Source organism: Asterias amurensis, chromosome 14 (genome assembly GCF_032118995.1).
Source record: "Asterias amurensis chromosome 14, ASM3211899v1".
Taxonomy (NCBI): domain Eukaryota; kingdom Metazoa; phylum Echinodermata; class Asteroidea; order Forcipulatida; family Asteriidae; genus Asterias; species Asterias amurensis.
This window is the reverse complement of record NC_092661.1, coordinates 14,488,953-14,516,647: the sequence shown is the minus strand read 5'-3', so window position 1 is coordinate 14,516,647 and position 27,695 is coordinate 14,488,953. Positions and strand designations below refer to the sequence as shown.

The 27,695-nt window shown below is 39.3% G+C and overlaps 2 protein-coding genes across 4 annotated transcripts in view; one reads left to right on the top strand and one right to left on the bottom strand.

Moving 5' to 3' along the window:
• Positions 1–1,737, top strand: part of LOC139946804 (oxygen-dependent coproporphyrinogen-III oxidase-like) — a 37,313-nt gene extending 35,576 nt beyond the window's left edge. The window contains exon 15 of one of the 2 annotated variants that reach the window (XM_071944510.1): positions 33–1,737. In XM_071944510.1, coding sequence (XP_071800611.1) covers positions 33–119 — 87 coding nt within the window. In that variant the 3' untranslated portion in view covers positions 120–1,737. The remainder of the gene's footprint in view (positions 1–32) is intronic. The other variant, XM_071944512.1, reaches the window with a different exon arrangement.
• A 60-nt stretch (positions 1,738–1,797) lies between these two features.
• Positions 1,798–27,695, bottom strand: LOC139946802 (palmitoleoyl-protein carboxylesterase notum1'-like). Of its 2 annotated transcripts, XM_071944503.1 has the most exons (15): positions 27,024–27,695; positions 16,371–16,667; positions 14,728–14,780; positions 13,412–13,507; positions 12,507–12,567; positions 11,880–11,938; positions 11,305–11,407; positions 10,337–10,522; positions 9,893–9,993; positions 9,003–9,141; positions 8,838–8,885; positions 7,965–8,050; positions 6,605–6,784; positions 4,984–5,196; positions 1,798–4,646 (listed from the first exon to the last, which is right to left on the bottom strand). In XM_071944503.1, the coding sequence occupies exons 2-15, from the start codon at positions 16,661–16,663 to the stop codon at positions 4,498–4,500; spliced, it is 1,767 nt and encodes a 588-aa protein (XP_071800604.1). In that variant the 5' UTR covers positions 16,664–16,667; positions 27,024–27,695; the 3' UTR covers positions 1,798–4,497. The 2 variants fall into 2 exon arrangements, with proteins under 2 accessions (XP_071800604.1, XP_071800605.1); XM_071944504.1 differs by lacking the exon at positions 6,605–6,784 and having other exon boundaries at positions 1,800–4,646.

Genomic DNA, 27,695 nt, shown 5'->3' with positions numbered 1-27,695 from the left:
TTACACACACTATTCTTCACACTTTTTTACAGAAATGGAGGTACAAGCATGTCCCCGTCGAGGGTTCAAAAGAAGACGACTTGATGAAAGTTCTCAAAGTCCCAAAAGATTGGCTTTGAAGCACCCCCTATGGGGGTAGGTAATCAAAAGTCATGTCCATACAAAGCACGTCTGAAGTGAGGACTGTGGCACCACAGTTCCTAAGTTATAAGAGATCCTGTCGTACAACCTGGAATCATTTTGTGGAGACAACGAAACAAATGAATGTGCCAACCTGGACATCAGGTAGGCTTCACTTAATCTCTTAATCTATTTTATTTGTGGGAGGCTCCCTTACTTGTTAGCTCAATATCTGCGCTGATTAGGTTTATCACGCATTTTTATGGTGAAAGTTTTATGGAATAATTTATGGATTTATTGGGGGTGTTTTTGTAGTTGCAAATATTTATTTTGTTTTAATAGGTCTAATCGATAATGAGAAATTAATATTTGTTTACATCCATCAATCTTATAATTGTTATTTCTTTGAATACAAAGTATTGGAGGTAAATTTAACAAAAAAAGATAATGACATTTCGTATTAAATTTTTATAAAGAACACTGTGTTTGTTTAATTTAAGGGATCTTACCCAGTATAAAAAAGTCTTCCTTTTAGTTAAACTTCTTTTTGTTTAGTTTTTCTTTCTCAAAGAAAGTAAAAAGTAGAGGATTAATAATTTGTTTCCAAGTGTGAACACAGTGTAAGTAGGTCTACTGGTCTATTGATGGATCCAATGTACTATTTTGAATATTTTACGCATACTTATATTCGCACAAAATATCTGAACCAATACATACATAAACACGATTGTCATCTACTAAATGGTCGATCAACTACATGATTTCCTGTATCAGGAACTCAACAGCCCACCGGAGGGAGAAGAGTTTGGGGGTGGGGGGGGGCAGCAAGAAGCTTTGAAAGCATTGAACCTTCGACACTAACTGCCTTACACAATAAGAAGTTGGCTACATACTGTACTTGTTAATTGCCAATGTTCTGATGTGTTCTGTTAAATTTTGGGTTTTACTTACTAGGGCGTACATACTTTCATACAGTATGTTTGTGGATAATATAGTAAGCCATTTTTGTAACCTGCATCATGGTTATATTAATTCTTTGCATTATGGTTTTATAGTTTTGTGCCATAGTTAATGGTTTTGCAATTACCCTTTCGGCTCATGTATGGGAATGAAAAGGTGTTTGTATGGGACTTCTACATCTGCAGGTGGTAGTAGTGAGTGGTGACAGATTTTATTTAGAGTAATTGTTAGGGGTCATGGGTGCTACGAAACAGTTTTTCCTTAATTTTAATGAAAAGGAACTCTGTAAAAAATATTAAGTGCAAGATATTTTATATATACACAGAAGTTTATGAGATATTTTTGTAAAGCTGCCTTCAATTCTAAATATGGTGTTAAGTGTGTTTCTATATAAAACTTGGTGGCAATGAGCAAGATAAAAATTAATCTCTTATTTTGAACGTTTACATAAAAGTGATAGGAAGTTATACTGTGCCTTGAACGACCCCTTCATGTACAACTGCAAATTGTCTACCTCCAAACCTTGCAGCATTTCAAAGTAAAAATACTAGGAAAAGCAATTTTGTTATTTAGCTCAAACAAATTGATATAGATTTTGGTTAATATTCTGAATGTAGCACAAGATGGTTTCTTACGTAAGTACTCTAATTGGCTAAGATTAAAAAACAGTGCAGCAAAAATTACAAACAACATGTGAACACTTTCTATTTGTTTTTATATTTTATTGATCATAGCCTACTTATAAACCTTTATTTGAATACATTAATTAATATGCAGTTTATAATACTTTTGCAGTGTCAATTAGGGATGGGTCCCAATTGATCGCTTTCCAATTGGTTGCTTCCAAATTGATTGCTTCAGCCTAGGCTGTGGCTAGGTAAATGTCCGTAACAGCCAAAGCCAGAGTCAAATTATGCTCAATTTGGACAAAGCCTAGCTGCTGATTTCACCAAATTCTTCCTATCTTAGGATTAATCTAAGGACTCAGGGTGAGTTCAGTTCAGTATCCTTAGACATTAGGATGATGAACCCACCCTAAGTTAGGCCGAGTTGTTCGTCCTAACTCGAGATGGGATTAATCCTAGCATTTCTTGAAATCGGCTGCAGGTGTGTTAAAGAGACTGATATTTGTTAATGTCTTACTACCTGATGAGTAACATCCAAATGGTTTTGACTGGTGCACTTTTTCTTGCAGACCGGCCTGCATTATATCATGTGGGCAATATATCTTGTTGATACACAGTCAACCCTCCTACTGTCTGACCATTTATCATCATTAATGGTGGTGTTGAATGATAAATAATTACTTATACCAGCCTGTCCTGCAGTGTAACATATCACACAGTGAATGATAATTCAAGTAAGCAAACTTGCAATTAAATATATCATGTGGTAAGTTTATCAACACAGTACACGGTTAACCTACTGTCTGACCAATCGTTATCAAACACTGTGGTTTTGATTGACAGATAATGTGGTGGGTACATGTACATACTATTTGATACGCAGATGGTTCTGTGCACAGTAGCTCCACCAGAAAAACCCTTGCGGTTACATGTGAATGGCTGGTCGAAACTCATTGGAAACCACTATCAAAAGCAGTATGAGCTGTGGCTTGCACGAGAGCTGACAATGTAACAAATCACTAGGTCTTCCTACTCTCAATATCACCTACATGTAGCCTTTAAAAAGAGAATGTTTCGTTTGTTTCCCAAATTATTTTGCCTTATTTTACTTATTATTCTGCCTCGCGTTGAATTCTGTTTAAAATATTACTTAGCCCTGAAGTACACGTACCATGACACTAAAAAATATTTGAAAAAATATTTACAAAATTGAGCTATAACCTTACATTTAAAAAGTGGTGTCAATACTCACAGAGATTACACAGTCCTATAATAAAAAAGATAGCTATTGAGCTATTTTACCAAAATATTTTACACAAGTTTTTGGTATAAAATTAAAACGCTCATTTTTTTTTTTTAAATAGGTTCAACCACATCCTTCATCCATTCCTAAGTTTCTTTTTACATTATTATATAAATTATCAAAGATTTCTCTGTAGTTGAAACCTGGTTATCTGAAATAATACTTTAACTTTATTTGGGTACAAAAACAACACGCCTTTAATACTCTGTGTCAATAACTTTACAGCTCCTTCGACTTGCACCAGTTTTCACAAATACCCCCAAAGAAACTCAACAAACATTGTATGTTTTCTTTGATCATTTGAAATCAACAAATCAACAGGCCCGATACATCTGTCTCCGTGTCCCATGGTCATTGCCTCGGTGCCCTTGAAATGCGCCAGAAGAAAATTACAATTTCCTCATAGGGTGCCCTTTACCAAGGAGAAAATGCCTTGGCCCTTGCCCCTTTAAAATGAAGCATACAGACCTGAATCAATACGATTTGTACACAGGAAATATGCCCCTCTCTTTAAACTTCTTCCAAGCTCATTCTTTCAAGTTAAAAGGTTACTCGAAGACAATTATTTTAGCCTCATCTTTTCTACACTTTCTTTCAAAAAGTAAAATTCCAACAGCCACAGATAACTATTTAAAGTGAGGTAGAGTTTATGGATGCCCAGTAGATGTTTCTTTAACAAGAAATCACATCACACTAAGTACAGCTAAGATTTCTGAAGGGGAATCCGCTGCATTCTTTGAGTAGTGATGTACTTGAGTACTTGATTTGTTTTGGTAAATAAAAGTATGTGTCTCTGTACAGTATAAATCTTGTTCAAATTTACAGTTTTACCAGTTTTAGTAAAAACATAATGTTTACTTTTAATCATAAAACAGCAGTTGAAAGGTGAATCAACTTTTGAGATTTTTTTCCCATACCTAACTTAATGTTTAAACGAGATGATATAACCTGTATGACGGGGGTGTAACTTTGCAAAAGTAGATACTTCTGAAAAGTGAAAATGAGTGGCAGGCCCACAGCTCTTGGTTGAGCCAGTGAGGTAGGCATGGTGAAACCCAGACCCAAATATGGGTTTCTTTATTCCCCAATGTGACTGCTTCACTCCTTTCGAGAAAGGAGATCTTTATGGGGGATTCAATGAATATAACTGGGTAGACAACGGGCATTGAGAGCCAAAATTGCTTGGTCCAGAGATATTTCACTGATGTAGTTTAAATTGACTGTGTTTTGTTGGACGCCTGACAGGCTACCACGCACACTTTTTTGTCTCTGATTTCTCCACCTTTTTTGGCCGTCCACATGTCGAAAGATCTGTTTTTTTTATTTATTTAAACCGTTTTTGTTTTTGTTTTTTTCATTGTAATAGCGCCCTGAGCACCTTGGTGGATATGTGCACTTTATAAAACTGTAATATTATTATAAATTATGTCGTGGGGGGAAATGTTAATGTGCTTTGTCCGTCCCTTCTTAAGGTAAAAGTTGGCCGTGTCAGTTTCTTGCTGCCTCTGCAATCATGACCAGTGCTTCAGCAGGACTCACCATGGAGAGCGCCCTCTCATCCAGTCCCATCTGTTGGGCAAGGGCAGTCAGGTCGAGTCCCATAAGCCGCATGAAAGACAGAAATTCTATATCCTCACCTAAAAATGCAAAAACACAAAAAGTTGAGGAATAACTTTAATAGATGGAAATAAAGATTATTAATTATGGTTTCAACATTTTTGGTTAAAACTTCAGTGGTCTAGTTGGCAAGACACTGCTGTAGAATGCAAAGGTCATGGATGGAATTTTCTACAACAACATTAACTTGCAGGTCTGATTCTTCACAGAGGCAACAAAAGCAATTGCCTCCCTGCCCCCTGGTCATTGCCTTGGTGCCCTTTTTAATAGGTTGTCCTTTACCAAGAAGTACATGCCTTGGTGCCCTTGCCGTTTCAAAAATGAAGAATACAGGCCTGATTAAGAGGAGTAACTTACCTGTGTAAGGGTTGATTTTCTTTGGACATGTTGGGTTACAATGAGGGCAGGTTGCATGATCAAGAAGTCTCAGCTGGCATCTTTTCTTCTTCCTTGGTGTGGGTCGTTTGGCAGATGCACCGGGGTCATCACCTTGCATCTCCCTGTCTACGATCTGTCCTGGCTTACGGCCGTTCCTTTTCTTGCTGAGTCGTGTCTGTCTTTCTGTTGTCTCTACACCAAGAAGGGAAATCAGACATTCAAAATTTACTCTTAGTGCTGTTTCACTTTCTATTTAATCACCGACATAAAGTCAGGTTGGGGTAGTGGTGTCTTGCCCTGCCTTCCACTTTTGGGACCCTGGTTCAAATCCTACCGGGGCACACTATGTGGATTGGGTTTTTCAATCCCTGCCCGACTGCCTGGGTTACTGCGTGATAACTTTAGAGAGATTTTTTTTGAGTCTCAAAATTGATTACTTCATTTATCTCTTATTTGCTTTTTTCAACTTAGGCTGTTCACAACTCACAGGTATTCAAATATTGGGACCTGTTAAAGTCATGTTTATGCACATTAAAGGGAAGGTACATGTTTGGTAATTACTCAAAACAAATATTAACTTAAAAACTGACTTGGTAACGAGCATTGGATCAGAGCTGTTGTGAGAAACGGCTCCCTCTGAAGTAGCGTAGTTTTTGAGAAAGAGGTAATTTCTCACTAAAATAATAAAAGACTTTTAGCTGGAAGTCTTTTATTCCTATCTGATGACCAATTGAGCTCAAATTTTCACAGGCTTGTTATTTTATGCTTATGTTGGGATACACCAAGTGAGAAGACTGGTCTTTGACAATTACCAAAGGTGTACCTTCCCTTAAAAGCAATGCAAGTAGGAACCCAAGGTTTCGAAAACAGAGCAAGACACAAGCAAGACTTGAAAGCTCTATTGACATCAAAGCTAGACAAATCACCCATCAGTATGTTTGAACTAATACAATCAGATGACTTTCAGATTAAAGCTCACAAAACAGATTCATACATTATTTCTTAGTGCCTGTCTGTGACAGATACTCATAATATACAGCTCTACAGTAAACTAGAAACATGCATCTATAAACAAGATCCAAAGAAAGCCAAGCACATTCCGTTAAATCCTCTCTGAACAAAAATCCACTCTATAATCATACCCCTTGTTTTGTACCCTTGTTGTATCCTCCATTTCTTCTGATGAATATTTTTTAGATTAAGAACTTTTCTTTGCATGGGTCAATCCATGGGCAGTATTGCCATCGTAGCAACAACAAAGAGCAAGTTCGAGTGTGCACCATGGTTAACTAAAGGTTGACTATTCCGACTCAAACCCAGGCTGGTCGACCGATGGTTGACTACTGTGGTCGACCATTTGGAACCAGCCTCGTGACCATGATTTCTTCACTGGTCCCAATAGCCTGTTCGATGCTAACATAAGCGCAGAGGGGAACCAGTGACACTAAAGCGAAAACTGGGAAGGCAAAGGAAGTGTTGAGTATCGTGATACCGATGGTTGACTAGGTTTCCAAACAAGTCGTTTGAGTGAGTGCATCACTGCTCATGTATGTTGCTGGTCAGTATTCCACTAAATGTGCGCACTCGAACTTGCTCCTACCTGCACTTCGTTTCCATGGCCACCAACCACCTCCTCCACTCTCATCCTCCTCCTCATCCTCAGCTGTGGTTGGTGGGGGTGCGGTTGTCATGGGATGCCCACTCCCATATTCTGAAGAGTATTCAGTTTCTTTGGAGACGCCAAAGAGAGGCACCCCTGCCTCCTTGGTGAAATCGAGCACTGCATGCAAGAGATATCACCAGGGAGACCAGTTCAGAACATGCCTTATATTTTGTGTTTTTTCGGTAACTTTTAGTAGCGTTAAGTGGCATTTGGCTCTCTGTTTTTATAGCATTTTGCTTTATAACAGTAAGAATTTTTGTTCTTTTTTTATATTGGAGCTATAAGCTGCAACTTAAATTACTGTTAAATCTAAGTCCATTACGCTGATACTTTCTACCTAAAGCATTCTTTGATGGAAGATTGTTATAAAAAAAAACTAGCCAGTCCTTTGTCTAACCTACAATGTACTCTAGTGTAAAATTAATGGCTACTTGGTGTTCTCACGTGTACCACAGGTATCTGCACCCATTATGACAAATATAAAGTTATGTTTAAACACTGAATTTGTTTCCCATAAAATAATAAATTCTACAGTTGCATTTTGTCCAGAAGTTCCTCTACCAGCAATACTACCCAATTGAACCTTTTGTTTACAGTAAGGGTTGAGCATCAGAGAATTGAAGCTTTGCATATAGAGGCTTCATATCAGATTACTGCATTTAGTTTCATGTTTATCCAAACCTGTATCTAGTTATATGTTAAATTTGAAGTCATCAATGAAGTTTTTTTTGGGGGGGCATGGATTTAAACTCGCGGTGAAATGTTCATGGCTTTCTTTTTGGTTAGTTTGTTAGTGAAGACTACTAATCACAACACAACAATGCAAGCATGCATAAGGAGCATATAAAAAGCATACCGAACACATCCACAGCAAAATAAAAAGAGAAGTAATCATTTGTTCAGCTCACTTGTGTATAAAGGGGCAGTTGGTGTGGAAAAAGTTGGGTGGTTCCGACTGGCACACACGAACACCGATCTTGACAAAATAGGAAGACCGCCAACATAGGGCTAGAAAGCTAATTTTTGGGGTTGAGCACCGGCAAGGGCATTGGTTCAAATCCCGCTCTAGTCAATTTGTCTTTGTTCAACACCAAATCACTTGAAAATTTCTCAGTCAGTTTCCCTTCTTGGTTGGTATTTTATATCAAAATATTTATAAGGGGTACATAGATATCTTTGTGAGGGATTTCTAAAGTGATCTGCTCCTTGTATTTTGTCGACCGATGAACTTAAATTTACCGTTGTTTTTCTACAACTATCCCTCTCTATCAGTGAGGATTTTGCTTTAATGACTTACCTTGTTCTTCTGGTTCATTCTTCTTTAGCCAACACTGCAAGGCCTTGTGAAGTCTAACATTTCGCACTTGGATGCTTGTCCAGTCACTGTCGATTTCCAAAGAAGGTTCGGAATTAATTGAAGCAGCTGTTTTCAGGCTGAATGTCTTGGCATATTTTGTTCTTGTGATTTCTTGTTAAAACCTGTGTTGGTGTATTTCTTTTCACTATGCATGTCTAAATGATAACTGAGGTTTGAACCTGGTTTGTCGTAACACTGTGCATGCACAGCCAACTCTCTCTCTCTCTCTCTACGAGTTGTCGATGGTTGTTCAGAAAAGAACCAGTTGTGTAACAACTCGGTGCTTCATTAATCTTGTACCTTGGAGTGGCTACCGTCAGTAAAAATGTTTTTATATGAAATGATAACTATCCAACCAGAATAGTGGAGTATCAGTCATGTGTAGTATGGTTTGTGGTATTAACACCATAATTACACTTCTGAGAAAAATATATTTAGCTGTTGCAAACTGCTAACCAACCAATGGGACTTGTGGTATAAATGCAAACATAGCTGAGTCTTTATGCTTTCATGACTTTTGCAGAGGAGAAAATAGCTCGGATAAGATCTTGTTTGGTTCTTTAAGAATGCAGTAGTTGAATATTAGGACAATTTCTTTCAGAACAAAGCATGATTAAGTTACTCACTGCCCCGAACTATGGTCTAGTGAGCAGAGTAAAAAATATCACATGGGTTTTATCACGCACCAAAAAATGTTTGTGCTTATTAAAAAAAAAAACAATTTAATTCATCACCAACAATTAACTGCCACAAAAAAAGAATATGAAACAGTTCCTGAATATTTAAAAGTTTAAGTAGTTTAAATTCACTTACCTTTTTGTAAGGATCATGTGGGCATAACAAGCTGGTGCAAATACCGCACTGAGTGGAAAGAACAGACAGATAACTTTTAAAGTTGATCACTTTTAGAATGTTGTATCATTCAATGTAACAAATATCATTGATTTGGGAACAAATTATAAATCATGAAATATTTACGAGGTATTTCGAAGTGAAGCCCTCATGTCTCGACCAGTCTTCTGCATAAAGTTCCAATGCTCAATCTGGATAGGTGGTTCAGACATTCCAACCATTAACTGGGCTTCGTCATACAACCATTGGAAGATGAATACTGGTGCTGTAATAAGACAATCAAAAATATGAGGGATCAGTTCACTTTGACTTCAAACTTCTTAAACTCAATCATGGCCAGGTCCCAATTTCATAGCGCTGCTTAGCCGCCGGTTTTGTGCTTACTGTGCAATTTCTATTTCATAGCGCTGCTTACCACACAAAAATAAATGACGTCACAATGCATATCCACGGCAAACACGCCAATGGCCTCCCAATTTTTCTGCTAACCTTTGAATTACGTCAAGGCTTAGGCAAATTTTTCTGCTACAGTAAGCACGCACATTTGCTTACCGTTAAGCAGCGCTATGAAATTGGGCCCTGGTGGTTATTAAGAGCAGCAGTGGGTGAGTCGTGGTCAAGGTTTTTACCCTATGAAAATGAGTAATTTGAACATAATTAAAAATCTCTTAAAGGTTAAAGCCATGTCATAATGTTTATTGTAAAGCTCTTCTCACTGTCTCTTCAGGAAAACATGTAGGGTTTTTACTCATGAGTGTGGGTTCGAATCCCAGTCATGATACTTGTGTCCTTCAGCAAGATGCTTAACTATAATTGCTTCTCTTCACCCAGGGGTATAAATTGGTACCTGCAAGGGTAGAGGGCGGTATACACTCCCCAGGGAGCTGAGAAAGATTAAAAAGATGATTGGCCCAATGACCTGTGCACTAATGTAAAGGGCAGTGAGACGTTATTGTGAAATGCGCTAATAAGAACTAATTATTATTTATTATTATTAAATATCAACACTTCCTTACTCTGTAATGTCTCGTGTATCCTAAAGCCGAAGAAACATTTCCATTTGTTCTCCTCTCCGTACATTTCAAGACACGTTTTTGGTGCTATGCTGTTCCATAACCTTGACAAAATAAGGAAGATAAAAAGGTTAAATAAGAGTATGATCATAATCAGAGTCCAACAGTTTTGGGTGTTGGGTTATGATTCTGGGATTTTGGTAGAGTGATGAAAGATCCTAGAATATTACAGGACTGATACTTCACGGAGACAACGAAGGTGATTGCCTCAATGCCCCTGGTCATTGCCTTGGTGCCCTTGAAATGCTCCAGTAGGAATTTACAATTACCTTATAGGGTGCCCTTAACCAATGAGAAAAATGCCTTGGTGCCCTTGCCCTTTTAAAAACGAAACTTACAGGCTTGGAATAACCTCATGGAAGAAGAAAAAAACAAGTGCTCTCTTACTTTGTTCCTAGCTGTAGAGCCATAGCAGGATTGCAGACAAATCTACATTGCTCTATCGGAGTCTGTTGCTCCTGATCCAAGAACCAACCAGAATCAATCAGCCCCAAGACCTGTGCACTGCTGCCTGCTTCAGCTAGCATTGCTGATGCTCTGTCCAAGTTCAGCATCACACCTGTTCCTCCGGCACTTAAAAGAAATGAAACAAATTGAAGATGTATCACTCTTATTTGAAACCACTTTTGTTCAAATGCTTCCCCAGGCTGGATAAGTTTGAGATTGATATCAAAAGTTGATAAACGCTGTACAGTGTCATCTCCTTTTATGGGCTTTTCCCTTCTTTCATCTTCTTGTGAGCTGTGGACAATTGCTGGAAGTAAAGGCTCTTATTCTGTCTCTTTCTCTCTTTAAATGATAATCACAATAATGATGACCACTTGTAAAGTCTCGGAATCGCCATAGGTGGGTGCCCTCGCGGCACTAACATTTACTCATTATGTTTTACAACAAACATGTATAGCGATGCATTATGAGACCTTTTTTATATATAGCAGCTTAGCTTTATAAGGTGCTTTGGCACACTCTGCTGCCAACCCTTCTCAAAATATATCAGGTGCAAACCAGATTTCTTAATGCTAATAAAGTGTACTGAGTTCTTAAACAAGTATTGAACAACACACACTAGCAAAATGAAAAGCAGGGCAATAGGGGTGTCCTAAAGACACAAACGCCATACTGGGACTCGAACCCACACTCGGCCACACTATGTCAACATCATCAGACCTACAATCACACAAAGGCATCCATGGCCTGTTGCCCCTTTCTGGGCCTTGGCGTTCCTTTAAAAGTTTCTCAAAGACTTTAAGATTGTCCAATGGAATTTCCCTTTGCAAAATTAAAAAATCTTGTCCCTCAAATTTGAAATCCCAGGTCTGTGTCTTAAGATCTTTTAAAGTTGTTTGAATATCTACCTGCTACCAGCAAAGACAACTTGCCGAGCATCAAGAAGACCTATCCCAAGTAACTCCTTGAAGATCTCATTCAATATAAGAGCACCCATAAATGCATAGCCACCTGTAAGATAGAACATACTCATCATTATAGGCACTGGACACTTTGGGTAATATTGTCAAAGACCAGGATTCTCATAATATATCCAAACATATGCATAACGAATCTGTAAAAACTTGGACTTATTTGCTCATCGAAGTTGCAAGAGAATATGAAAAGAAAAAACAGTACCCCCTGCTAAAGTATAGGATTCATACTGCCTCTTTGGTCTACCGGTAGTTGGTAAGACTGTTCTAGAATGACAAAGGTCGTGGGTTTGAATACTACACAAGGAATATGTCTGAATTTTCTTCACAGAACTTGTGAAAATACTTAGTATACTGTGCTTTACACACATCGGTGTGAGGGTAAACCAAATCAATAAAACAAGTAAGAAAACTATATTTCTGGTGCCAGTGGTCTTTAAGTAAATCATGAATTGCCTCCTTGTATCATCTTTTTAATTTGACCAAAGTGAGGGGGGAAATTTTGTTACCAGGTTCTGATGCTGGTGCTGTCCCACTCCACACATCACTTGAGCAGTAAGGCACGTATCTAAATACACACGAAAGTAAATTAAATATATCTGTCAGGAAATGCAGGAAAAGCATGTCAACACTTAAGAACCTGCACAATTAATAATTGTTTATTTTGTGGGGGATGTTGTAAAATTCACAAAAACAAAAGAAACTGTTATGTTATAAATTGCAAGAAAACGTAACAAAGTGAATACAGATTTGGAGCTTTGGATTGTGTAGATAGTGAAAAACAAATAATTATTAACAAGTTTGAGGGAGACAGTGTAATAAACTCTTATTGAAGTTAGAAATTATTTCTGAGTTAAGTCCGAACGTCTCAAACAGTATTCTCAATCTTCACCTTAATCAAATCATTAATTCTAAATGTCTTCCTTGACGCTGTTTTTGCAAGGGGTTTATTTCAGAATGTTCTTTGGTGAGAGGAACTGAGGAAAAAAAAGTAAATATATTTTGGGTGTTTTTTTCTCTCTTAAAAAAAAAGAGAAAAAAAAAAGACAATTCCAATCTACTGAATAACAGCAGGGGTGTAATTTCAGTTTGAGATCTTAAAGGGAAGCTCCAATAATTGACTGTTAAAAACTTACACAACATTGGATTTCCAGAATACAGGATTTTCCTCGGGATCTGGAGACAGAATTCCTGTACCTGTCAAATCAATCAATTTTTATAACTTTAAGTAAAACAGATAATTCTATTGAGTCTAATTGAACTACAAGAAGGATGTACAATTCTTTAATATTTCTGATATGAGCCACAAAACCAATGGGCCTTTTTTGAGATATGGAGGACACAAGACATTGGGTTTGGGTATATCTGGGTTTTTTAGTGGTGACTTCTGATGCAGCGTGTATAGAGTCTCTCGGTGACGCTCAAGGCACTTTCACATACAGTATTTTCCTGCAAGGTATGTGGGACTATGTTTGAATTATGAGACCTATTCCTTTTTACATAGCACCATGTAATGGTTTACAAGTTGCTGTGGTGCAATAATTATGCTGCCAATCAAACCAGAAACACCCAGCCAAACCCCTTGTCTTTTCAATAAGTGCACGTGGTTCTTTTGTGTGCGTTACACACCACACAGGACCAATGGCATGACGTCCCATCCGAAGAATGAAGCATCATGGTTAAGTGTCTTTCTTAAGGACACAGGTGTCTCGACTTGGACTCGAACCCACACTCTGCTGATCAGAAACACCAGAGTTTGAATCCGGTGCTCTTAATCGCTTTGCCATGACACGCCATATTGTTCCCAAACCAAATGGTGCACCCCTATATAGTGTTCACTATAGTATATCAAAAAGGATAGTGGCTTTGGATGCAAGCTTGAACAGACTGAGCACACCTTCAACAAAAAATTCCTGAAAAATGCATTAACTCTACAGCCTCACCTGTGACAGTCATTGCCCTAAATGCTTGGTATAAAACAGCTCCATCTTTGTTTACGTTTTTGAATTAATCATTAGCATACGGATTAATAGCCAATTACCTGTTTTCGTTTTGAGCCAACTCCTTGAACTCATGAGCTTGCTTGATGTTTGCCATCTGTTGTGGCAGCTGTCTCGGTCATAACAATGCCATCCTCCTAGAAGAGAAGTAGGGGTGAATCCAAATTAGCATCCTCACTTTTTTTAACTCGGGTTTACGGTGGAAAGACCAGGGCCCAATTTCATAGAGCTACTAAGCACGAAAATTTGCTTAGCATGAAATTTCTTCCTTGAAAAAAACAGGATTAACAACCAAATTTCCATTTCTTGCATATCGCTTATTACTGGTGTTCAGCCATTGTTTGCTTATCCTGAAAACCATAATGGAAATTGTTTTGTAATCCTGTTTTTATCAAGGCAACAATTTCATGCTAAGCAAATTTTTGTGCTTAGCAGCTCTATGAAATTGGGCCCAGGGGAAAGACTGGGGCTTGTGTGTGATAACATGTTTATTGGAACAAATTGCAGGAAGCAGTACGAGCAATGTTAGCTATTTCAATCTTGGAGTTTGTCAATGTTTTTGCTGATGGAGGCTGGGGGTTATGGGAATGTCATGATCTACTTTAGGGAAGCCAAGGCCATGTCTTAAATGATGTATTGATGTAAGACTATTTGCTACATGGATGCAGAGATCCATCCTTCAAGATTTCTACAGCAATAACTACAGACCATTTTGGGCCTAAAGCTGCAGTAGCTAAACTCTCACACAGTAACTTTTTTTTCCTGTTTTATTCCCCCTTGTTGTGATGGATAAGTTTTAGTGAAAAGTGCACCATTGCTTGACAAAACTTGTTAAAGGCACTTGACACCTTTCGGTAATTGTCAAAAACCAGTGTTCTTTTATCCCAACATATGCATAAAATAACAAACCTGTGAAAATTTGGAGTCAACTTTGGTCATCGAAATTGCAAGAGAATTATGAAAGAAAAAACACCCTTGTTGCACAACTTTATGTGATTTCAGATAATTGAGATGCCTATAAATGGATTCAGGCCTAAAGTCTTTTAATATTTGAGTGAGAAATTACCTCTTTCTCAAAAACTATGAGTACTTCAGAGGGAGTCATTTCTCTCATTTATTTTATAAATACTATCAACAGCTCTCCATTGCACGTTACCAAGTAATTTTTTAAGCTGAAAATTTTGAGTAATTACCAATAGTGTCTAGTGCCTTAAAAGACACAAGTGTTGAATTAACGGTATTAACTTAATACCGAGACTCGAACCCATATTCTGCTGATCAGAAACGCCAGAGTTTGAGTCCTGTGTGCTTGATTGCTCAGCCACAAAATATTGTCCATTTCAAAATGTATACTTACCTTCCAGGTAAATGAGCCATTTTTTACTTCCCTGAGATCGCCTGAAGTAGTATCTGAAAAAAAAAATAAACAGAAAAGTAGGTTATATATCATTCTTCTTTTTCTGCCTCTAAAGACACTCATATTGTTTTGATCATTGGTATATTCAGATACTTTTGTTATGGGAACAAATACATTTGGAGTGTCTATTTAATGTAGGCCTATTGGACCACTCATTTGTGCACTGTTTAATCTCACTTTGGGGCAAGAGGAGTGGGCAAGAGTTTTCAGGGGGCGAGGGTAATTATTAATCAACAAATAAATAAATTCATAAAATTGATTGAACTTATTTTTGTAAACAAAAAGTCCTAAGTTTTTATATACATCACCCCTGCTTGGGGCTGAAGGAAGCCTTCCATTACAGTTTGTTGCAATAGAAACTAATTTTGTGTTGAGCAAAGAAAAACTGACAAGAGCAGGATTTCAACCTGTCACCTCCGAATTGTTAACGTGGCGGCTACCGAGCTACCGAGCTGTAATTTTGGCAGACTCTCTATTTTGTCAATATCTTTGTTACGGGGTGCCAGTCAAAAGCCACTACCTATAACCACTGGTTATAACTGCCATGAAGTCAGGGATTACATTCAAGTCTGCGATGGGAAGTAACAGTGAGGGGATCCCCTTAAGAGGATGCGACTTTCAAGAAAGCATTAAAAGGAAATAAATAGTCTGCTTTCTTTCAAAGCAAAATTGACAGGTTCACTGACACACATCGCCTTGAACTGTATTGGCTAAATTTAATACTGCACCCAGTGGCTTAACCCTATACGTAATATGGCAATATAACATAGTTTTACTACCCTTTTTGTTTTGTTTAATAGTACCGTAATTTATAGAGGGCTCTTAACAGGATAGTCCACTGGGTTTAAACATATTGGGACAGAAAAACTGCTGGATGGTTAAAAACTTGTTTGTGCACATTTTTGCTGAAAACAAGGTTTGGGATTTTATGGATTTCTACACTCTTTGGTTCTCAGAGATGTAGCATAGGATTGGGAATTAACAGGTGAAAAAAACATACTTATTATAAAGTTTATATTTTTACCAATCCTCTTGAGAAGTGTTTACATCTTTAACACTGTCAGCATTTCCTGAAATTGGACCATTATTCTCTGTTGGGAAGTACTGGTTACATTCAAACAGGGTAAACTATCCCATTGGGACACTTTATGTGTCAGCTCACAAATGGAAAGTGTTGTTTCCGCTCTTCCAAATGATATTTCAATTAGTGGAAGAGGTTTCTATTTAGGGTAGAGGTATATAATGAAGGTATCTTGTGGGATATCAAAACTATTTTGGGGTGTTATAATTTTTGGTTTTACCCTTACATCGATGTATATTAGCACTGTATACTCAGTATGTACACCCTAATGGAGGTATTTTCTTTGTGATATAAAAAAGATGTTGGGAGTGTGTTCCCAGATCTCCACAAGAAGGTTTCAATCGGGGTAGAGGTATACCCTAATGAAGGTATTTTCTTTGCGATATCAAAAAGATGTTGGGAGTGTGTTCCCAGATCTCCACATTTAGAGTGGTAGGTTTTAATCGGGGTAGAGGTATACCCTAATGGAGGTCGTTTGACAAACTGTTATAAATAGCTTTACCCTGCCGGTGTTCCATCATTGCATGTGACTGACTGGTTTGTCAGCTGGAACAGCCTCATGTGTTGCATCTCCCCGCTAAATCCGCAGGTCTGGAGTGCTGATGCCAGGTGCTTGATCTGTGCCATCAGGTTGTCTGGATCCCCGTTCACGGTCTTGAGGTCTAGTACAAACTCATTGGATTCTTCTTGGGTACCACCTTCTTCTGTGGAGGCAGGAACTCTCCTTGTTGATGTGAGGAGGATGAGGCTTGATAGTTGGAGGAGGATGAGGATGGTTGATGTTGTTGAAGTCATTGTGCTGTGGGGAAAAGTAGACAGTGTATAAAAAGATATAAGTGTTTTCCTATCATCTATATGTATAAGAGTTTCAAATGGCATAAAGTTGAACCCAGGAGTTCATGCATCAGCATACGTTTAGAACCGACTCCCAAAATTAATGGCAATAACAACATGTGGGAAGAAGTACAGCAGTTATGGAAAAAGACATAACTTTTTATCTCCCAAAATTTGATTACAATGAGCAACTGTGTCATGAGGGACTATTCTTCATGTGGACATACTCGCTGTGGATTTTGGTAATATTTCAAAAACCAAACCACCTTTTGAAATGAAATTCAGGCCTAAGTTCGTGTATGCTTCGTTTTTGAAAGGGCAAGGGCACCAAGCCATTTTCTCTTTGCTACAGGGCACCACATGAGGAAATAGTAAGTTTCTACTGGAGCATTTTAAGGGCACCAAGGCTATGACCAGTGGTCACCGAGGCCTGGAAACTTTCATGGGCTAGTTTTATTATACATCTAGTTTAAACAGGATTGAAACTTCCAACAGTTCCAAAGACAAAAATGTATTACTTTGCCTCTTTTGGAAAAAGGCCAACCAGATGAAAAACAATACCAATCATTTTCCACTCAACTTGGCTTGTTATCAATCTGCATTAAGACACCCCAGGGGCTGCTTAGGAGGTTCAAGGCCGCATCACGGCTTGAGGAAAGACCAGCTCAAAAAACAGAAACTCCCAAGAAAAGGGGGATCATGCTTAAGGCCAAGTAAAAAATAATACCCGTTGGTCGTCCGTTTGTTTTTCTAAAAAGAGGAGAATGGGGCCTTTTTATTTAGTTTTTCCTTTTCAAAGGTAGCCGGCAAGCATTTTAATTCAAACTGGCCACCAATTCTCTCAGTTTATAGTCCCCACTTATTTTATGTAGTTGCAAGTTCTTAAAAGATTGGTAAGAACCATGAGAAATTGCAGAAAAATATATTGTCTTTTTGAAGAACAAAATAATTAGCATATAAAAATATAAAAAGGGATGTTGCCTCACTTACTTCATGTATTTACAAGTTCTTTAAAGATTAGAAAGTTTTATGAGAAATACACAAACAAATTGTCTTTTTGAAAAGAAAGAAAAAAGAAAGATGTGGCCTCAAAAAGGATGAGGGGAGGAGACGACCAACTGGTATTTCTTTTAGTTTGGCCTAATGTGAAACAAGATAGCCAGCCCAAATGGTCCAGCAAAAGAGCAACGCGTGCCGCAAGTCCCCGGCCGCCTGACCGTGGCTCTTCGGTCCCTTTGATGTCCCAGGCTCCACTGGCCCAACTCCCCTGAGTGGGCCCGTGTGATGTTTGCCTAATAAGCCGGTGATGTGTGCCGCTTCACAACAGAGGCCTGGTTTCGGGTCAGAATTTGTCTGAACAAAATAATGTGTTCGCCTTGAATACGCCTGTTTTTCTGGTTTTTTTTCATGAAATGAAGCTGTTTTCATTTTGCTTTATATACCCCCCTGACATATCTGGAATATATGGCCGAGGTCTGGTTTGCGTTTTAGAGCTTTTTCATTATTTTGAGTTTCTGCCGTGTCCCCCCCCCCCCCTTTTTTGTGTGTGTGTTGGGGGGGGGGGTGTTCTGGATCACTTCAGTGCGCCTACCGAAGCCAATCGGACTAATTTATCAGTGGCAATCGGGTTCACTAAGTTCTAATTTTTGTTTAAACAAATTTCCACGATATCGAAAGGGACTCGTAAAAGGTACGGATGACGGAAAGCCAGTATAGCCACACAGGATGTTTTCCCTCAGTCTCATCAATCCATGGAGCTGTGCTCAAAGTGTGTATAATTTAACCACACAGAGCAACGACCAGACTATTTAAACCTGTTCAGTCATGCATCTCGACCGGTGTTGAACTGCCGAGTGCACTCGAGTGGAAAGACAACTCAAAACTCTGTCTTCACAATCAATCCTAAATCAACTTGTTCTTTTTTCCCAATCATACCAACCTAGGACAGTTCTCCGTTTCTTGATTTAGGGTGTTCCGGAAACTGGACCAAAACCGCGAGTTCACCGTACTCTTCCAAACAACGAAAAGTTCGTTCAGACCCCCGCACACTCCTTCCTAAGCCGTTTGAAGTTTAAGTTGGTATAACGGGGGCAATACAAAATCAATATTTTTCCGGATCTTGACGGGGCTTAAGCTCCCAAACATGAGCAGCAAAAAATACCCCTCTTTAAAGACCGAGCCGCCCCTCAAAAACACAGCATCCTCCCGCCTTGTTGTTCCTCTCTCTAAAAGGTCACCGGCCAATTTGTTTGTACAGATTTCAGGGGTGCCACTCTCGGCTCGTTTACTTGGGCGCATCAACAAACACTGTCGGCCAAACCAAAAACCTCAACAAATTCCGAAGTTCAAAGGGACCATACGGCAGGTTTGGACGATCTTGGGTCTTTTGGTGGGTTGGTTCTACTGTACACAACTCGTAAATACCCTGAAATAGTTCGGATGGATAAACATCTTGAAGCTCCAGCTAGCTTTCAGGGCCTCTCCGATGATCATACAATTTTTTCTCACTGCAAATTATTTCAGTCAGTGAGCAAACTAGTTTATTAGAATGCGATGTTCCGTGTGTTGACTTTTGGTTTACATATTGTTATTTTTTTTTTCAATAATGTGTACCCTTATTGAAAGTTATTGTCACCGCTTCAAATTTATACCTAGACTATGAAGAAATGCCCGATGAACAGAAAACATTGCTAACACTGCAAAAAACTGTGAGTTAAAAATGCCGAATAGAGAATCAAAACGTACATTATGGTGTTAAATTAACACAATGTAATTTTCTTCGTATAAATTAGTGTTATTTTAACACTTTATGCTGGGTGGAAGATTGAATCCTTTTGGTGGTATTTTTATGTGACAACACCCATTGTCTCAACTAAAAAAAACAAGTTTTTTAAGTTTCTTTTACGCAGAAGCGGCGAATAGGCATCTGGTGTGAAATTGAATTGAGATTCAGTGCCCCTTCTCAATATATGTTTTGAGTCCAGCCCTGCCAACCAAAGAGTAAGTTCCAACAAACCAACCAACCAACAGCGAGGCAAGGTTAACTTTGGGTCACAGTTACTTATCAAATCCCCCTCCCAAAGTGACCTCCACTACCCCCATTCAGATGTGTCCCTTAAGATTTCCCTCTACCGGCTCTCCTTTTCCTCAAGAGTCGGTGCCTTGGGGCGAATCGGTAATAGATACCTCGATAATGAGTGTCCGTATTACAATCTGTCGCACTTCGCCCCCGCGCAAAGATGCAAACAATGACGTTGGCAGTTTTCTATGGTGTGGATATAAGAAGTTACTGTTGCTATAGGAAAACTTGTGGGTATAGCGCCTACAACTAGAATCTGGAATTAGTCCCTTTTTTGCCCTCAGGATTTGCTTTCTGTTTGAAGGCGTGTAAACACTGTTGCTTCTCCTGAAGACGAGTTAAGAGTATACTGACTGAAACGTCGAGGCCATACAAAATGGCTCTTTTCAGAGCCAAGTCTCCTCCCAAAAATTGTTTTGCTTAATCACATGGCTTCTGTGGGCTAGCCACAAGTTTGATGCCAGTGTAGCTTTTGTTCTAAATATGGCTCAGACGTTAAAATTTTGCACATTTTTTTTTTTTTACTTTTGCCTGGAGCAGAACAGTGAGTCACAAACATCCATGCCTTTGAATGTTTGGTTGGTACCAATTTTCATAGGTATCGTTTTCCTGTGCTTACTCGGCCCTGATAGGGATACTACACGGAGGCAACCAAAGGCGATTGTCTCCATGCCCCCTGCCTGATCAACATGCCTTGGTGCCCTTGAAATGACCCAGTAGAAATAACCAAGGAGAAAATGCCTTTTTGGTGCCCTTACCCTTTCAAAGACGAAGCATACAGGCCTTTCCTAGAATAACAGTTTTCATCAATAGACATAGTCACGTGGCATCCGGTTTGAAAAAAAAGTTTGTTGACTTTTAATATTCCCGCCCTTGTTGGATGCTATTGTTTGATGTTACGGTTCCACAACCTACTACATTGTCGATCCAAGAAAACATGTTTTCCCCTTCCCCAAAAAATATCGGTACACTTCAAAAGAAGCTCTCGCCTTGAGAACTCTTTACAAATACTTGTTTGTTTTCCACTCGGCAAGAGTCAAAGTAACTCCCACAACAGTCGTCTTACAAATGGATGGCTTATCCCTAAAAGTTTAAAACATCCTTTAATTATTTCCGAAATCTTAGAAAACCTTGTTTTCCTCCCGCAGCAGACCACACGTATGTTTTTCTTGTTGTTTGTTTCGGCCGGCGCACGTATGTTTTTCTTGTTGTTTGTTTCGGCCGGCGCACCTTCAATATTTTGTTTTCTCTCACTCTCTGGTAGGTGCCGCGGCCACTGCCCGTCTCTGCCCCGTGGCACCTGATGGGGGTAACACGCGAACCTCCATTCGCCGTTCGCTGACGGACCGAAATATCGGTGATTGGACTTTATAAACTTCTTGGCTATTTTTAGTCTTCACAATCACTTGTAAAAATTCACCGCTTAGTACCATTCAAATTTGAACCATTAATTATCTTTTTACAAAACTCTAATAATCAGGCAGCAACTGCATGTCACTTCACCAAAAAATAGGAAATTACAAAATTCCAATGTTTTGTACAGTTTTTTTTTTTTTTTAAGTTTAAATTACACTTGTGAGAATACAAAAAGAGGAACCGAATTCAGCTGATCTGAGAAAAGTTGCTCACAATGCAGTTCCGGGGTCGATTTCCTATGCTAAAAAACTTAATACTTAGTCAACAAAACTTAGAGCAAGTAACTCGCCATAACTCAAGAAAACACTGGTCTTATACTCTTTACGAAATCCACCCCAGGACTGGTACATGGAACAACCAGGAAAAAAAGTTTCAAGAAGATTTCACAACAATCCCCTTCGTTGCTCTCATGCTGTTCACTGTTTTGGTCCCGGTACAAAATAAATACCCAGCCGGGTCAATGCCTTCAATGATAACCAAGTGATCATCAGTCAGTTTGAAAGGTTCGTGGAGGCAAACGGCCTTGCATTGCAGACACAGCGAAGCTTAGCTTGAGCTTAAATCTAACAGAAATATCTCACCGGATCACCTTTTGATTAAACCAAGAACGGTATGCCAACTTCGTTCAGGTAGATTATGTTTTCAACCCAAACAATTATTTCAGGTGGTTCTTTTTTAAATGAAGTCAACGGTCAGTGCGGGGAAACGACCTTGGCAGGAATATTCGGGGCCGTTTTCCGACTCTGGCTTCGTCATCGTACGTTGGGGGTACGCAGGAAATCCTCAGCAACAACCGTAGCAACAGCCGTAGTCCGTTAGCCGTCAATTTCGGACATCATAATAATATATACGTATTTAATGTGTATAGGTCATGTTTACAAAAGAGACACAGAGCCTGGACTTTCTGTAGGCACGATTTGTGCACAGCTCAATGGAAGGAAACAAAATAATGTTATGGCGATTGCATCTCAAAACTTGTTCAACTCTTATTATAGTTAGGCTAGGCCTAATTATGGAAGGCACTGTTGCCAACCATCCAAGATTCTGCAGAAAGTTCCGTTGAAATAAACCAATCTGCCCTTGTTCTTGTGATCAAATTTAACATTTTATGTTAAATGTAACTCTAAATATCTCCCTGAATGCAAGAAGCAAATGTTGCATCTTCCTCCGTGGTGGTATACAACGTATTTTACGTTCTTGTTGGGACCCTCATACCCATTGACATTAATTTGCCGATAAATTATGCTCAACTGGAAAAGCATATAATCCACTGGAGTCAACATATGACCAACAAAGTCCTACATGGGAACCAACCCAAACTATCAACAAAAATCAGACAGAGAAGGATGCGTTTTGCTGGCCACTGCTACAGGAGCAAAGACGAACCAGTATATATAATATTGTTCTGTGGACCCCTAAGCATGGGATGAGGAAACCTGGTAGAATAACTTACACTGCCAAAACCCGCTGCCAAAACATAGGATTCGAACTGCCTCTAGCTGCCGGGCAACTTCGGTAGTCTAGTTGGTAAGACACTGCTCTGGAATTGCAAGGGTCGTGGGTTCGAATCCCACCCGAGTAACATGCCTGTGATATTTTTTCACAGGACTCGGGAAAGTACTGAGTATACAGTGCTAACACACATCGGTGTATGGGTAAAAAAAACAAAATTAATATTCTTTATCCCCGATGCAAATTTAACATCTATTACACTGACATTCTCAAAAATGGACACGGGACTTGAATCAACAGATTTCATGTCGGCAATGGGGGACAGGAAGGCTTGGGGAACCATCGTGATTCGAGGACACCACTCGACTTAAGCAAGTAAGTAAGTAAAGTAAGCATGCTCAGCTAGATGTAGGCACTAAAGTGGTTATCAGTTGTAACCTATTACAAGATATGGGTAACGTGGGCTACTGTTCAAAACATCCAGCGCAACATTAGCTCAACAACCCCTGGAATTTCTCTTCTTAGTATACCGACATTTCTTCCTGGAAGAAATTCCGTTTGGATTAATTAGATTTAGTTTACCGTGGTTTTAGTCGGAGGTTTCTCCACAAATTTACTTTGAGTAATCATTATCACCGTCTGTTGACCCCTAAAATGTAGAATTTGAAGCATAAACGATGCGAACTTTTGATTGATAAGGTTTTAAGTTCTGACGGAAATATTTTCCCGGAAGATTGATAGTTAAAAAAAGAGGCCACCTTGCGAATTATCCTTCAATAGGATAGTCCGTAGAGACACTGCAATTTTATGCAACGTTGCAATGGGTTTTTTTTATGGCTTAAAAAGTAATCAACTGAGGACTAGGTGTTTTTATGTGTTGGGCAACGGAAGTTCATTTCCCCGTGTAGTATACTTCCCTGCTAACGGTTTTTGTTTTAATGCTCAAAGGGCCGAATGTGATTCAATAAACTTTGTGCTTTTGAGCTGGTTGGCATTAAACTAGACAACCTGTGGCGATTGCCTCCATGATGCCCCCTGTACATTGCCTTGGTGCCCTTGAAATTTTCTAGTAGAAATTTCAACTTCCTCGAGTCATATTATAGGGTGCACTTTAAAGACACTGGACACTATTGGTAATTGTCGAAGACTAGTCTCCACAGTTGGTGTATCTCAACATATGCAAAAAATAACAAACCTGTAAAATTTGAGCTCTATCGGTCATCGAGGTTGGGAGATAATGAAAGAAAACACCCTTGTCACACGAAGTTGTGTGCTTTCAGATGCTTGATTTTGAGACCTCAAATTCTAAATCTGATGTCTCGAAATCAAGTTCGTGGAAATTTACTGCTTTCTCGAAAACTACTCCACTTCAGAGGGAGCCGTTTCTCACAACGTTTTATACTACCAACCTCTCCTCATTACTCGTTACCAAGTAAGGTTTTGTGCTTATAAATATTTTGAGTAATTACCAATAGTGTCCACTGCCTTTAATACCAAGCAGGGGTAAAATGCCTTGATGCCCTTGCCATTGCAAAAACGAAGAGCATGCCTGAACCTAGATCGGAGAGCATGATCAGAGGTCCACCCCTCTGGTGTAACAGTATACCAATACTTCCGTCTTCGAATCCCTGTGGCTCCACCATTCCTTTGTTTCACAATTATTTATACATATTCTGTAGACCAAAGGAATGCCGTTTTAGAAAACGCTGGCCTCCCAAAACAAACGCTGTGTGCCTACCCTCTAACATGTGTACTCATATGGCGCCACGCTATGCCCTGCACACACGCACGCATCGATGACATTGACTTGAATGTCGACTAAACTTCTAGCGCACGAGCCGTACTCCCTTTGATCTGCCGACACAATGGCGGCAACTCCTTTGATCTTTCAGCCGTGAAAACAGCTACATTGATCCCAAAGAAAAAGAGCTTGTAAATATATGCCCTTTGTTGCGGTATGTGTGTGCGTCGCTTTGGGTCCGTCTCGATGATAGAGAAAACAGAGAAAACGAGAAACATCAAAGCATGGGTGAAGCGCAGTATTCGGGAAGCGCCTCATTTGTATGGCTTTCGGGACTCTTCTAAGGCAAGTCGCCAGCGGGTCCCCCACCCTTCCAAAGAAGAAAATATCCGATTTATCTTTCCCCCCATTCGATTGGAAATTCCGTTGCAATTTTCCCCCTCAATCCATTACTGTGATTGATATGAACTGATGTATATAAATCACTACAACAATTCGTTTATGATTTTTAACTATTGAAAGAACTAACGCCGCCAAATATTAGTTTATAGCTACATCAAAGATTAACTCTTGAATGGTACACACTATTGGTACACGAAGACAACAATCGGCAAATATTTACGTAAAATGTGGCGACAATTTGAAGTAAAATAGTTTTTGGAGGTAGCATTGACACGCATGATAAGATTTTTGTCTCGTGCCTGCTGTGGTGCAGAAAGTCGCAATTTCTCTGCTCAAAACTCTTCTATTCAATGCTGTCGTGTTGAGCATTAAGATGACTCTCTCAACACTGCACTGGAGAAAGCGGCAATTGTTCACACACAGATTTGAATCAGAGACTGGCTTCGGGCATGAAGTATTTATCGGTCATCGAAAACACACCAACTCTTTGCAGCAAGGGTGAGGTTTTCTTTCATAAATTCATAATGCTGGGATACACCAAGTGAGGATGATACTGGTCTTTGGCAATTATTTGCCCGGGTGGGGTGTGATCAAGTCCAAGACAAGATGCATTCAAGACATGCCACAAGACCTTCATTCACACACCATGGGCACTTTCATAACTTAATAATCTGTGTTGACAGTCAGGTCATTGTTTGTTCTCTGAGTGTATGTTTTTTCCAAGAACTCGCATTGTTTTCAACGTAATAAAAACTCGAATTCATAAAACCTTCACCATCTCGTTTATAACATTGTAATTTAACAAACAAGACGACAACCATTAAACCCAATGTACAGTGACAAGAAACATTACACTTGAAGATCGGTCACTATAGAGCCAGGGGTGTTAGCCATTGGCCCGGAGTCAATATTTCAAATCCTTTGAATTTTTCGAACACTTTGCAAGCGGGTCAAACACGAGGCAACTGCGCGGTTTCAAAAGGGTTCATTGGCACCCGCTGTATTGGAATCGGGATATATACTTATACCCCAATTTGAACTGTCAGGATATACTTATACCCACATTTCAACTGTCAGATTATAACTATACCCCGATTGGAAAAGAAAGTATGATCCCAATTGAGACGATATTGGTCCATGTCGATGGTTACATTTTATCCGGGGCACAGATTTGATGTCACAAATTGTCTGCACCCATCGGGGTATATACCATGCGTACCCTGAATGATGTGCCCTATAGTCCAGTGCGGATATTGGGTACACAATCAGGCGACGGCCTCTCTATGGAGTTCGTGCTAGGGGATTGACACTACAGTTAAAGTTTGCCGAAAAGTACTGTGAAAAACAAAAATCAAAACGAAACCGTTTCCAACTGCACGTGGCAGCAAACGAACAAAATCTCATTTTGAATTTGGCGACTAATTGATTACAGCCTCTTTTAACCGTTTTTTTTTTTGTTTTTTTTTTTTTTTCTCCACGTGGTACGAAACAATCTTCAATCCGGTGCGTTCGAACTTTACCTGCAATCAGACATTGCTGCGTTTATTATTTTACAACATTATCCTTATAGTTTACGACAATAATATTTATGTTGGCAGTCATAATTCGTGTCCCAGTAGCCTGGAGGTCGATAACAAACTGACGACACACATTAATTTTGAATACATGGCTTTACAAGTAGCGAATCTGGTGAAAAGGTATCATAAACCAAAATGCAAATGTCTGTTGTCCCAAAAGCAGGACAGTTCTTTTCAGAAATGAGAAGTCTCCCGAATTCCGAAAATCTACTCCAGTGTAATAGAATATATAAGCAAGACATTTTCTAAAGAAAAAAAAGCTCTACCTGGCAAGTAGAAACACACATGGTGTAAATACCGCAAACCAAATAATTGAGAACCATATTATTGATATCTCGCCATGCAATGCCTAACAAAATTATTTGGGTTGTTTATGTCCAACAAACAGCTGCCTAATTAGAGAGCAATCTTGCACATCAATGCGATATCGCTGTCATTATACCATCGAGGTAGCTCCCTGTCACACGCTAAGTGTGTTCAATGTCTAAACAAAGAACATAGTTCCCGTTTGCCGGCATCCATCAATGCATTATTTGTCCACACATTTACCTCACTAATGAGCCCTTGAAATCAAGGCCTTTGTCAGAGATAATCTGGGATCGATCTCAAGTGTTGGCTCACCTACAAAAAAAAACCGTACATGCAAATACTTACCTGTGTGTAGTCGGTGTAAACAACGCTAGAGTTGTAGTCTCTCTCAGCTCGCTTGAAACTTTGACTTAGAGTATGTAGCCCGCGAGTTTGTCGAACCCGGTGAATTATCGTGGGCACGATCGCGCTGAATGCAACCCGTGTGTGTGTGTATCCGAGCGCTCGATAGTGCGGGAAGAACAAGTTCCAAGTTTGAAAACCTTCAAATCGTTGATGCGACGGACGGCAGTTTGCAGAATTCACAACGGGATTCAATTCCTTATTTTTTTAAGGCAATCAAAAAATATACGACCAGCCGCATCCACTGCTGGGGAATTAAAAGAAAATGTTGTCGAGGTAGTAGATGAAGATGATTTGTGATCCACACCAGTTGTTTTTGTGCAGTAAATTATTGTTTATAAAAGTTGGTATTTCAGACACGCCGTGAAATGAAGCGTTGCGCAGGGCGATTCTCTCTGCTGGCGATGCACCTTCGCTGCGTGTTGGAGTATTACTGGTCAAAAGTAGAGTAGTGCGCGCACATCATTCCGATCTCATTCTATCTCCCTTTCAAACTAGTTAACTGAAGAAGAAAAAATATATATATATTTGTGTGAACTGTCGTAAGTGTGGAGAGGGAGAGATTTTGTAAGCAGAGTTGCGTAGTCACGTGTGAATAGAAGCAACACAATCAGA